The sequence below is a fragment of the Saccostrea echinata genome, unplaced genomic scaffold (genome assembly GCF_033153115.1).
Source record: "Saccostrea echinata isolate AGI-Se365-2 ecotype Australia unplaced genomic scaffold, CSIRO_AGI_Sech_v1 ptg000025l, whole genome shotgun sequence".
In the NCBI taxonomy this organism is placed as follows: Eukaryota; Metazoa; Mollusca; class Bivalvia; order Ostreida; family Ostreidae; genus Saccostrea; species Saccostrea echinata.
In genome coordinates this window covers 20015584-20028397 of record NW_026889774.1, presented here as the reverse complement: position 1 = coordinate 20028397, position 12814 = coordinate 20015584, and the positions used below count along the sequence as shown (strand labels likewise).

Here is a 12814-nt window from a genome sequence, read left to right as displayed (position 1 = left end):
TTACATTTATAGACATTGTCAATAGGATGATTTCATCATCGATCTTGAGATCGTAGATAAAAAGACGATAAGTTGAAAGCAATACTAGAGACAGATAGAAAAATATAAATTAATGAAGATGTCAGTTCAAAGTTTATTTTATTCAAATTCTACAAAACAATAAAGACGTTGATAAACATCTACGTATAACAAACAACATATTCAATGTAACATTAAAAAAAACTTGATTTGGAGGAAAAGAAAGATTTTGTTGTAGGTTCATGAAATTAATATATGACGATATCAATACTCATAATTTTACTAAATAAACGAGAGGAAAGAAAACTACCACAAAATATTCAGGAATTTCATTTCCTGAAAATTGAAAGTGGGACTAGACATAATTTGACATGTCATAATCCAGCATTATACTGTTATTAACAAATTTATCCATATATATATATATATATATATATATATATATATATATATATATATATATATATATATATATATATTATATATATATATATATTTATATATATATATTTATATATATATTCCATACTTGTGTTCATAACTTTATACATTATGAAACAAATTTATCAAAAAAAAATCGTTTTCAACCTCACATTGTCTTTATGTTTTATCATTTTTAAAGATCGATATGTATTTTTTCCATACTGGTGTTCATAACCATATAAAGTAATTAAGAACAAAAACATAAAAAGAAATTAGAGGAAAAAACTACTTTACATTATTTCCAACCAAGAAACAATTTTTTTTAATGCTGCTACATCAATCACAATTTTCCTGATTCAGATGCCACGTATTAAAAATGATAATTAAAACAATGTATTCAAAACGTAGGTTTCAAGACAAAATTCCAACTTTGTCGCTACAAAAAAAAATATCGTAGAGTCGAATATGGGGAAAGGGATGTTGTCCTGTCAACAAGAACAAATGGAGAAAGCAGCTGATATTTCAACCACCAATCCTTTACGTATGACCAACAAAACATATTGATATCACAAGTTTGGATATGTATAGGTTATCACAATAAACAATGTATAAATATGGGGGGAAAGACATTCCACAAATAAATTCTTTTATCTTTGCAAGACAAAATATCAACAGAACTATATGAAGGACTCAGAGAAATAGAAAGGGGAAAATAATTCATATTTCTGGTTGCGGTTCCTTTGGATCCTCGTCAATTTTTGAGATATCCCCACTCATACTTTCATTTTCCATGCCTTCACTTGCATGATACTGTTCGTCTGCAGACGATGTACTATCAATTGACCAGTATGAGCTGTCAGTGAGTTTAGATCGTCTGCTCGAGGTAATTGGTGTTTCTGGTTCTTCTGGCAGATCTTCCAATACGTCAGGATTCATTTTTTGCAGCACCTTCCTCTGTTGTTGAATAAGAAAATCTAGTTTTGTTTCTAATTTTTGAACTTTAAATTCAACAACTTTGACTTGTCTTTTCTTCTGTTGCATTTGGTTCAAAATTTCATATCGGAAACTAGATATGTCCTGCTTCAGTTCATCAAGTTCAGCTGAAATGCAAAGAAAACCGGTATTTACATTGTATAATGATTCCTTTAAGAGCAGCTAGGTTGAAGAATATGTGAGAAAATAGAAACTGATCAAAATAAGAGTTTATTTTAGTTTTCATTAGGTATAAATTCTAATAATAATGTTAAGATGCCTGGCACAAAGCAAATAATGAGATATCACTTAGTATCCCCTTCTCCCCCTTGAGCGGTTGTGAGAAAAGGAGAGACGCATCAAAACATACCATCTCTATTCTCTACATCTCTCTCCATGTCAAACACAAACCGTTTCACAATTCTCTTCATTACTTTCTATTGAAAAAGAAATTTTAAAAAATCATAAGAAAAAGGACAAAAAACTTTTTGAAAGAAGATTGAAAATAAATTTACTAGATTTTTATTCTAAAGTTCTCAATTATATTCATATGTCAACTTAATTGAACTTCGAGGGGAGCTGATAATAAAATACCCTATACGTGAGTTTTTCGTCACGAATAATGCTTCTGCTGGAATCGTTCCGCATAAAGCCGTTAGTCAGTCTTTGCTGTGCAGGTGTTTTTGGTGGTAGTTTAGGCTTCTGTGAAGAAACAAGATAGAAAATAAATAATCTGTACATTCTTAATTAGTTCAGATGGACTAAAAATTCCTACTCTGTTCAAATTCAATAAATTGTCATTATTTTTATTTTTTTCAAATTGAATATTTACTAAACATGTGTAAGTTAGAGAAGATGGGCGAACAAGGCAAGCGAAGTGTCTATAGTGCGACAAATATGAAAATGAAAAATTAAAATCTCAATTATAACAAAATTTTCTTTGATATTTCATCTAACATTAATATATACTTTATGTAAAAAAAATCTCCACAATTTGCAAAAATCTCACAAAATAGAAATTATTTGCCAATGAAATGGCATACACACACTATAGAGGGAAAAAGGATCATTTTCTCATACTATAACAAGATTTTCGATATGAGTGGGTCTTCGCTCCACTTTTTAGAAAGTTTATCCTCAAAGTTTGCGTAAAAATATACATTTAACAAAAACATGGAGTAAATACCCAATATACCTTAAAAATACACTTTTATGACACAACATTCGCATCTTTCCAAAAAAATACTTAAGTCCATTTAGTCAAATGTCATATCACAAACGATTTAAATGCCACTATTCATCAGGAGCTGTGTAGCGTAATGGTAAGCGCGTTAGTCTCAAACGAAAGTGATACTCAGGATTTTTATTGATAGTGTTCGAATCCCACGAATACCACATGATTTTTTAATAACAGAATAATTTTTGCCGAGAAAATTTACCTCAGAAAGATTTTGTTTATATTTCAATGAGAACTTTACTCTAAATACTAAATTCACAAATTGAATATGATTTTTACATATCTGCACGCCTTCTTCATCCATCTCCTTTATCTCTTTTATTATATTTAATTTTATTCTACAGAAAGTGTTGAATTGCAATATTATTTCTTGATTGCAAAATTTATCGGAAAAGGAACATTCAATCTTACTAACACGGCTAATTCTAGTCTTTCATAATTTTTTTCAACAACTTAGTTATTTTTCAAAACTCTCCTTTCTTTCTGTTTATCCAAATATATAATAGATCTGCATGAATTACAGACCGATGGATCCTCCATATCTTCTGATTCATGGGTTGATTCGTTTTGTTCCTTTTTACAGCAACAAGAACCAAACATCCGAAAAATGGATCTCGGCGTCGGGAAGATGTTAAAAGGAACTGGCAGCTCACTACTATTCTTGATAAACTCCATGTAAATTTTACTTCTTGCGAATTTCCATTCAGTATCAGCTTCCTCCTTTTAAAACATAAAGATGGTATTTTTAAACTTGAGAATTTTTAAAAATATAATGATAATTATAATAATTCATACTGTGTGCAAAAACACCAATTAACCTGTATTTTTTCAAACGACCTGGACATCATAGCGATCAGCATGTTTAGTAATACAATCACGGTAGCAATATTGTAAGCACCAAAGATCCAATATCCGACATTCTGTGTAAAGTAGTGATCGAATGCGCCTAGCTCCACCACAGTAGGCTCACCAAGGGAAAATAGGGACCAGAATACAGTGTGAAATGTTGTTGGACTACAAACAAAGGAATAATTATTCATGAATACAGTTATATTTTTTGGCATTAAAAAGGCTCATTTGGACCAGATAAAATGCTTGACGTTTTTTGTCTCGTTTGTGCATGAACAGTTTATTTCTTTCTTGCTACACAAAGCTACCTAAAACGATTGTTTTGACAGTGACTGAATTTTTGACGTGTTAAATACTTCATAATTCTTCATACTTGCACATATGCACATTTACTTTTAGAATTTGATGAGCATGTGCACAAAAGCAGTAATCAACCTCAAAAGTCCATTGAAACAATACAAATCGGGAGCAGAGCAAACGCGGACCTCTAAAAGCATCAGAGGTGGGATCAGGTGCCATGGAGGAGTAAGCATTCCCTGCCGTGTCACGCCCGCCGTGTGCTCCTTGTCATGATCGGGCAAACGGGAAAATCCCTGGACAATCCAATGTGAAAATAACGGCCTAACAACTAGTATATAAAATGTCAGTCAATGACTTTATGATAGATTGTATTTGCGGACAAGGTAATTGTATCGACCACAGAAATCTCAAAAAGTTGACTTCAAACGAGACTGTTGATATCCTTGTTTCGTCAACTTGTTTGTCAATAGCTTGCCTGGTTTTAGAAATTGATCGTACGTTGAGCATGTTCTTGCGTATCGAATCAACTGGGAACATAAACTCCATATGCAGGAGATAAGGGTATATTGCTAAGTAAAAAAGGGAAGTTGATGATAGAAAAGATTAAGTCATCACGTTTATCATAAAGTTTGGTTGTTAGTTACCATTAGCGTTTTTTTTTTCTACAAAGATATTTTACAATAAATGCAGGTGAAGAAATCTTAGAATTTTCCATTCAAGGAATCGAATGACAACATATTATGTACTTACAAACCAAACGCTTTTTCTGCTGATGTGGTGATGTTGTTTGGGACAAATTCAATGGATTTCCTGGTTTCCTTTGGATAATACCAGTATAGGTTGTGTAAACCAACCAGAAAAGCCACAAATACCACCATGAAAATCACAGCAAACCTGAGAATGTCCTACCAGAGAAATAAATAAAAACGACAATTTTACCCCAGACAAATATAGACGGGATTTTTTTTTAAAAAAGATACTTGAGAGTACATGCAAGAATTACACAGGGAGTATTATGTAACAGCATTAGTATACATTTCTCAACGTTTTTGTAGTGGATGTCTACTGGACGTAAATTTTATTTTAGTGATGAATGTACTTTTAAAAGATTAATTATCTTCATCTTAATGTGGTTGTGCTAAACCGATAATATAATCGTGTACCCCAATCATTCTTGTTAATGAAATCTGCATTGGTCCAAACAGTTCATAGGCGTGTAAGACATGAGTCACACGGCAAAAACTGATGACGTTTGCCATCGCAAACATGCCGTCTGCCACATTGTGTGGGTCCATGGAATCCCAGTAAAACCGATCTATATAATATCAAATATATGGATGAAAATGGTTATTACCAATCTTAAGGTATTTTACAAGATACAAACTTTGTGAAAATATCCTAATTTTACTTTCAATTGTTTGTCTGGGTAAAATATAATATTTTATAATTCTAACAGGCATGTCAATTTCTCACTGATTTATTGATTATGTAACTTGAAGATTATAAGTTTTTCTTTAGTTTTTCTATTGTTTGTCAATGTGATAAAATTTTCAGGACTTTTGATTTACTAATATACACATTTTAATATGATACAGTGCAAAAAGGGACAAGTATCACTAGATTATGATGTTTCTGTCTCTCCAGACTATATCTGATTTCCATCTTTAGAATTGTTACGTTCTGTTTCATTCCGTTCTAAATTTTCTATGTCTCTTTCCCTATCACCTACTTGTGTAAGATGTTTTCTATTAAGCGTTTTCAAATTTACTGGTTTCATTTCAAATTTTAGTTATATTATTATATAATTCCTCCTCAAACAGTAACATAGAAAACAGAATTAGCTATACTTATTTAATTATAATAAGAATTACCTGCAATAATCCAGTATAATTGCCCCCCTGCTTCCTGACTCCCATAAAGTAGTCCTCGCCAAGACACAGCATTCTCAAAGTAGCTTAAAGCCTTTCTAGTCTACATTGAAAACGAACTATCATTAAAATTTTCGTAATGAAACTACCAAGATGAATTATTTTTCCGTTTGATCATTATTTATCTATCAATTGCTGGAATAAGTTGTTGAGTACTGGATAAAACCAAAATTTCCTTGAAAGCATATTCTGGGACGTTTAACATCGAAACTACTCATAAGAAGATAATAAACAGAAATTAAGTATCATAATATATGTTATAGCTAACCAGTATTTTGAATGAGATAGTCGTAAGGATTGGATCACTTACCTTAAATATGCTTAGATATCTCAACGTGAAAGAAGTAATATACAATGTTAGGACTGCCACATCCATATAATTGTACAAGGAATCAAAATAATTGGAGATCCCGTCGCTGTACACCTGTTTCATTTCTTGTAGTAACATTCCTATAAATGTATTCCAGCTTATGATTATTTGTGCCATTTGAATTCATAATTCTATAGAATTTATGTTTTAACAAAAGAAAACAAAAAAAACAAAACAAAACAAAAAAAAAAACAAAAAACAAAAAACAAAAAAAAACATACAGGTCAAAAAACGTCTTGTAGTCGTGTTTGGAAGCTCTTGTCTGAATGATTCTTTTAAATCCCTTAAATGTTATTATTTTTTGATTATTATTAATTTTTGGCTGAAAAATGAATGTTTGAAACACATTACTATGTAATATAAGCTAATGAAAGATAAGAATTTAATTGAGATATATCCTAGTACTATTACAATTATCTGCATTTATTCATAACAATGAGTCAAGGAAAGAAAAAAAAGAAGTTCTAATTACCAAAAACCCAGAGAGACAAGAGAATAGTTATAATATCCGGACTATAGCCGCGGATTGCGAAATCGTCTGGCAACGGTTGATTGCTCTGATTTTTGTACCATCGATATTTCTCGTGTGTTGAGAGAAAAAATGAGAGTTTGTTCGTCTCTGTCACACCCTCCGCCAGTGTTGATATTAGGATAAGCGTTAGGAACAATAAAAAGGATAGTGTGTGACCAATGAATCGGATACACGGAATTTCTATCCATTTTCCAGCCTTAAAAAAATAAAAACTTCTGTAAAAGTCTGATATTTTGAGAACAGTTCAAATATATTCTGAGATGAGAAAAAACATGTTGTAGCTGAAAGATGTCGAATATTTATTTGCAATTTTATCATTATTTTTAATGTAATCCAAAGAAAATAGAAGTACCTTGGTATTGGGAGCGATCCAGTAAAACAAAGACAGGAATGGAAACGTTAAAGATATTCCTAACACAATAAATATTCGTGTAATCCAATGAGAGCGTTCGATGATCCGGAAGTCGTCATACCAGATACTAACAAGCTTCTGTTGACAGCTGGGATGAGCCACGAACTGATGAAATTGATGATTGTTTTGGAAAATTTATAGACATATATAAAAAAAAAAATATGAAATGTACTTTTTATGTATAATAAGGACAGGTTTTTTTCTACCATATATCTTTTTCTTATTTATAATTAAGTTTATTTATTTCTTTGATATATAAGGATTCTGTGTTTTGTCTCACTTCTTTAGCTGGTATTAAAATTGTGAACCTTTTTTTCGTTGCATTGGATAGCTATTTGAAGTCGTGCGAGAAGATCGTACGATTCGTCCTGTGGGTCCCGACGCTTTTTATTAAGCAGTTTTTCCAGTTCATCATGACCTCTGACCTTATCCAACAGCTTAACAACATAGTCACTTAACTGGTCGGCAAGGGCCAAGTATTCAGTCTGCAGAAAAGAATTGCACTTAAAGGTAAAAATTCTTCACTTTATTCGTTGTACATATTTGTAATCCTATTTTACTTAACATTTTTTTCTCTCAAATTCTGTGAAATATTTACTCATAAATAATCTTTAGTTGACTTGTCAACAGCTGATATAAATAAATCAAATACTTGGTAAAATTTTAAAAAGTCATATACCTTAAAACTTTTCTCAATTGTCGATACATATCGAAGCTCTTTCGCCAATTCAAAAGCTGTCAACACGGGATCTTCGCTTGTCAGCGATATGTACGTGCAACTAGCCAATCCCTTATAGGCATTAAGGCGAGTTTTTGCCAAACGCAACTCATCGAATTCCAGTTTGTTGCTACATTCCTGGCAGCTGCAATAATAATGGTGCGGCTTCTTGATCTTCTCTCCTCGCAAAAGCAACAATTGAACAATTTCAATCTGATTTCGCTCTGCTGCAAGTATGAGAGGAGTTATGTCCGACGAAAAAGGCGAGTCTTCCTTTGTTTGGTTGAAGAAATGGTCTGTTTCCCCTATTCGTTTGTTCTTTGGCTTTAATTCTATATATTTTGGATGTTTTAAGATAGATTCTGCAATGTGTTCATGACCTTTGCTAATTGCATGGAGCAAAGCTTCATGGATGTTAGTTATATTTGAATGTCCTAACAGCAATTCAACAACCTGCAAAGAATAAATTCTTAAAATAATAATAAACATGTGGGTACTTCAAAAATTCCTTGTAAATTACACATTCAATGCATTTGAAATATGAGATGTCAGTAATTTAATCAATTAACGTTGTCCTAGTAGTTCATGTGTTGCACTACTGATAATCTTGTATTACAATATATTATCTGTAGTAGGTATTATAATTACATGTATTAGATTTCGATACATCATTTAGAAAAGTTGTTTCTTTTTAATTTATTTTATCCTTTCCGCCGTTTTACTTATCTACTTAGTGTCATCCATTATCTCACATGGACAGTCACTTGTGCTATAAAAGTTGAAAAAACACAATCTTTACATTTACTGCGGCAAAACTAAAGGTAGCTTATGTATCAACTAAAGGCATTCTTATGTATCCCATTGTAATATTTGCAATGTTTAATAAACACAACACTTGGGAAATGTTATTAATTTATTTAAAGAAAGACAACATAGCAATATAACCAAATCAAAATATTGCAGACACATTTTCAGTAAAAGTTAAAGGTGTCAAAAGTTCATCTTCATTCGTTAAATATTATTTATTGGTCCAAATATATTTTTTTTTAACTGAAAATTCATTATGACGACAAACAATGCGTGTAACTGCTTGAACGTCAAAACTAATCTTTTGACTTTCTTTCAGTATGGAATATATAGCGTGTCTTATCTTGCAGACTTTTTTTCATTTGAATGAAAATCAAACATAGAACTACTTAAAGTAGTCATATTTCAGATTAAACAAAATAACTGAAAATCTGAGAGAGAAAATAACTGTGAAAAATAAAGCACATGTGTGATGAATACAAACACGTGCCATCAGATTCTTTATACATGTACAAATTATGAGTATTTTTCATTTTTTTTATTGGAAGATCTCTCCACAAAAGAAATGTTCTGTTAATATCTAATGAAATAGACATGATAAGTGTGAAATAAACAGGTAATCTAAAGGTATCAAAATTATTTTTTAATAAAAAGACGAATTAATCAACACCAGAAACTAAATATAATAAACTATATGAAACCAATACAAAAAAAATATTATATAGGTGCACTGTCTTCTATTATTCATGATACATAATATTAGCTCAATTCTAGACACAAACTCAGCTATATATGGGTAATTATCATTGATATATACACAATAAAGATAATGTTAGGAACTAATCATGTCTCAAAGTTCATCCTGTATTTCCGTACATCTTTTTATTTTTCTTGCAATTATTTGCTTCATGTATACATGATAAGCGAGGTGACTGGACCTCGTTCAACCTGAAACTCAAAGCTGTCTTTGTGCTTTAATCTCTTGTATGACTGCGGCATGAAGATGCTATCGTTCCCATCGTTTGCTTCTTCCATTTCAACGTGATCTAAAAGGTGATGAATTATTTGATTTATTGAAGTCAATTATTATTTCCTAAATGAAAAAAAAATCTCCTACGGAGAATAATAGAAGACGTATGGACCTTTTCCTAATACATCTTAGAAACTAACAAAGAGCTCATGTAGACATTTGTCTTTTCTTTTTTATCGTTAATAGTATAGACATATATTACAAAGCAAATGAGGTAAGAAATATAATAAATATTTGTCAATATTTACCGAAGACATTTAGTATAAAATTCCAAGTTATTTCTCACAATATTTCAATCCTTTCCTATTTTAACAAAATATCTCAATTAAAGAAAGTTAATCTATTACCAAGTCCATTAGATTAAAAAAAAAAAAGAATACTTCGGCAATCATTGGATGAATAGATAGAAACTTAAGTTCATTAAAACAGAAAAAGTGAGTTATATATTATATAATTTCATCGACAGTTAGAACTCTTATGTAATATATATTGATTTAAGCTCGTCACGCTAGTTTCATGTAAAAATTATACCTTAAAAATTGTATTTCCACTGGAGATTGTATTTTGCATAAACTTTATCGCTGGTATATACAATTTTCTTAAGGAGATGAGCATAAAGACAATTGTACTGATGTTGCCAATATCAATTGTAGAGTAAGCTAATGCCTAAAAAACGATTAAAGAAAAATGCTTTTAAAGCCACATTTAATTTTGAAACATGTTTATCAAGAAGTAATTCTAATTTTGTTTTTGTACTTTTGAATAAATAACTCATTTGTTCAGTTAGCTAAAAAAGCAATTTCCCTACGATAAAACCGATTAATTAGAGCCCTGTAACAGAAGGCAAAATAAGGCAAGCCAAATCAAAAGAAGACAAAACGAAAAGCAGACCATCCTCTCTCTGTTAAGGATTGCAGCATGTACTTAAGTTGGTGGATCTATTCAAATTGCAGATTATACAATGATTAATGTTCAGAGAGATAGAGAGAGAGAATGTATGCTTTAAATTATTTTTTTTTAACTACGACCCTTTAGTTTCATACTGTAAATTGTACTCAACTGGTGACTACAAATATAAATTAAAATTTACAAAATGATCAAACTGACATATGTATTCAATTGTGTTTTCTTTGAACTGACACTCTACATCTTTTTAAATCTAAAATTGTATGACAGTTGAAAGTTCTAACCAGCTAAAACAATTTTCCAAAGACCTTCAAAGGAATATTTGGAATTACAGAGGTTGCAAATCAAGGGGGGAAATGATTCAATTCACAGAGAAAGCGTGAAAATTGAAAATATATAAAGTAATTATTTAAAGCAATATGAGCTGCAACTTTGATGTTGGAAATTTTTGTGTCAAAATTGTAATTAACAATTTCAATGACAGAAGAAAGAGCATTTAATATAAACTTCTGTTGCTCATATTTATGATGGAAAAACTATTTAGAAGCTTTGATTGAAGCAATATTACATTATTGTCGTCCTGTACAATATTGTTTTCTTATATAATACTTTACATTCCATAGTACAGAAACTTTTCTTCTGAAAATAATTAATACTTTATTTTAGTCTAATTGATCATAAAGGTTTAAATTACATACAGATTTATCATAACAGCACAATTTAACAGCAAAAATAAAATTCTCAAATATAAATAAAATTCTCGCAGCTCATATTGCTTTAAGACTTAAGAGAGATTTCTCCTCGCAAAGAATATTTCAACATTTACCAAATGAAATTTTATTAGGAGAGAAGAGAATGAAAATAGCGCTGTCAGTTTATCATTGTTGTTAGCATTCGGCGATAACCAGGCGACCGTTTCACTAACTGGTCGTAGCTCGTATACGTAGACGTAATTTGAACGTAGCACGTAAGTGCGTTATTAAGAGTTACGATTAAAGTTGATCATAAGTCTATGAGCAGTCAGGGGCACTCTTAAGACACTTACTTGCAAGTAATTCTCGAAAAAAGCAACATAAAACAAAAATATAAGCAAAATCAAAATGATTGTCACATTTTACATCTCTGGCTGCTCTCATAAATAATTTTGTAGACCGAGTCCCATCTTAAAACACACGCTTAGTTAAAAAAAATATATACTCGCAACTGAATTAAAAAATTCAAGTCTAAGATTTCATTTTTGAGCTCAATATACCCCCACCAACCCAAACAATTAAAATAAAGTCTTCAAATCGGGGGTGCGTTGGTTGCGATCACACTCTTTCAACAATACACTTAAAAATATCAGTCTTGATAAAAAAAAAATTAATAAATCCTGGTTCAGAGGATCTACATACTACTCCTCAACCCAGTTACCCTGCAAAACAAAAATTAAAAAAGAAAGCCTTTCCCGCATTTTCTCTCTTCTTTTCTAAATATTGAAGCGCTGAAATGATACATGTATATATAAGAATATATTGATGTGAAAAAAGCGATAGATTTTTTATAACAAATTTTGTTTGGATTTACGTACTGGGGCCAAAAAATCAAATCAACCACTCAAACTTTATGGGTACGGATATATACAATCTCTATTTATAGACGTGGATAGCAGGTTGTTGGATCAGCGCCTGCTATAGACTGTCGTGTCAATTTACAGATTTGAATTTAGTAATTTAGTTTGATATCTTGAATTATCACGTTTAGTCCTTTATACAGTGGATATAGCTCATTGGACATCGTTTTCATATCCACGGTTGTAACGCCACCATGGTTTTTGTGTGGGTTTGATCAAGTCAAATATTGTGGATTTACATCTATGAAACAGTATAAAACATGAAATAGCTATGTGTAAAACATGTGATAAAAAGAATCTCCATTGTTTGTGCTTGGAAATGATCGATTTATCCAATTTTTTGTGTTTTTATCCCCTCGCCAAGACGAGGGGATACAAACACACAACTCGTTGGATAAAAAAGTCATAGCCAACCAGAAACCATGGGAGATCCTGTGTGTATGTGACAGTAATATATACCACAAGGAATTTTTACGAGAGATTTGTTCGGTATATCACTTTAACGTAGAAATTTGTGTTGTGTACAGATAAGAGCATGTAATATAGCGAGTAAGGTAATTCTTCTTTGAGAAGTTGATGAACCAGAGAAAAATAGAAATAATACATATACATGTATTAATATGAATAATTTATTTTTAAAAAATAATTTGACAAACCTGCATTGGAGATGCATTGAAAAAGTATCGGCAATAGCTAAAAA

At 31.0% G+C, this 12814-nt stretch overlaps 1 protein-coding gene across 1 annotated transcript in view; it reads right to left on the bottom strand.

Moving 5' to 3' along the window:
* Positions 1-546: 546 nt before the first annotated feature.
* LOC133192693 (short transient receptor potential channel 7-like) overlaps positions 547-12814 on the bottom strand; it is a 29990-nt gene continuing 17722 nt past the window's right edge. The window contains exons 4-16 of the mRNA XM_061328688.1: positions 7721-8212; positions 7350-7526; positions 6982-7146; positions 6570-6825; positions 6038-6177; positions 5671-5770; positions 4963-5114; positions 4550-4704; positions 3469-3664; positions 3176-3370; positions 2008-2115; positions 1784-1850; positions 547-1541 (exon numbers count right to left, since the gene is read on the bottom strand). Coding sequence (XP_061184672.1) covers positions 1159-1541; positions 1784-1850; positions 2008-2115; positions 3176-3370; positions 3469-3664; positions 4550-4704; positions 4963-5114; positions 5671-5770; positions 6038-6177; positions 6570-6825; positions 6982-7146; positions 7350-7526; positions 7721-8212 — 2586 coding nt within the window. The 3' untranslated portion in view covers positions 547-1158. The remainder of the gene's footprint in view (positions 1542-1783; positions 1851-2007; positions 2116-3175; positions 3371-3468; positions 3665-4549; positions 4705-4962; positions 5115-5670; positions 5771-6037; positions 6178-6569; positions 6826-6981; positions 7147-7349; positions 7527-7720; positions 8213-12814) is intronic.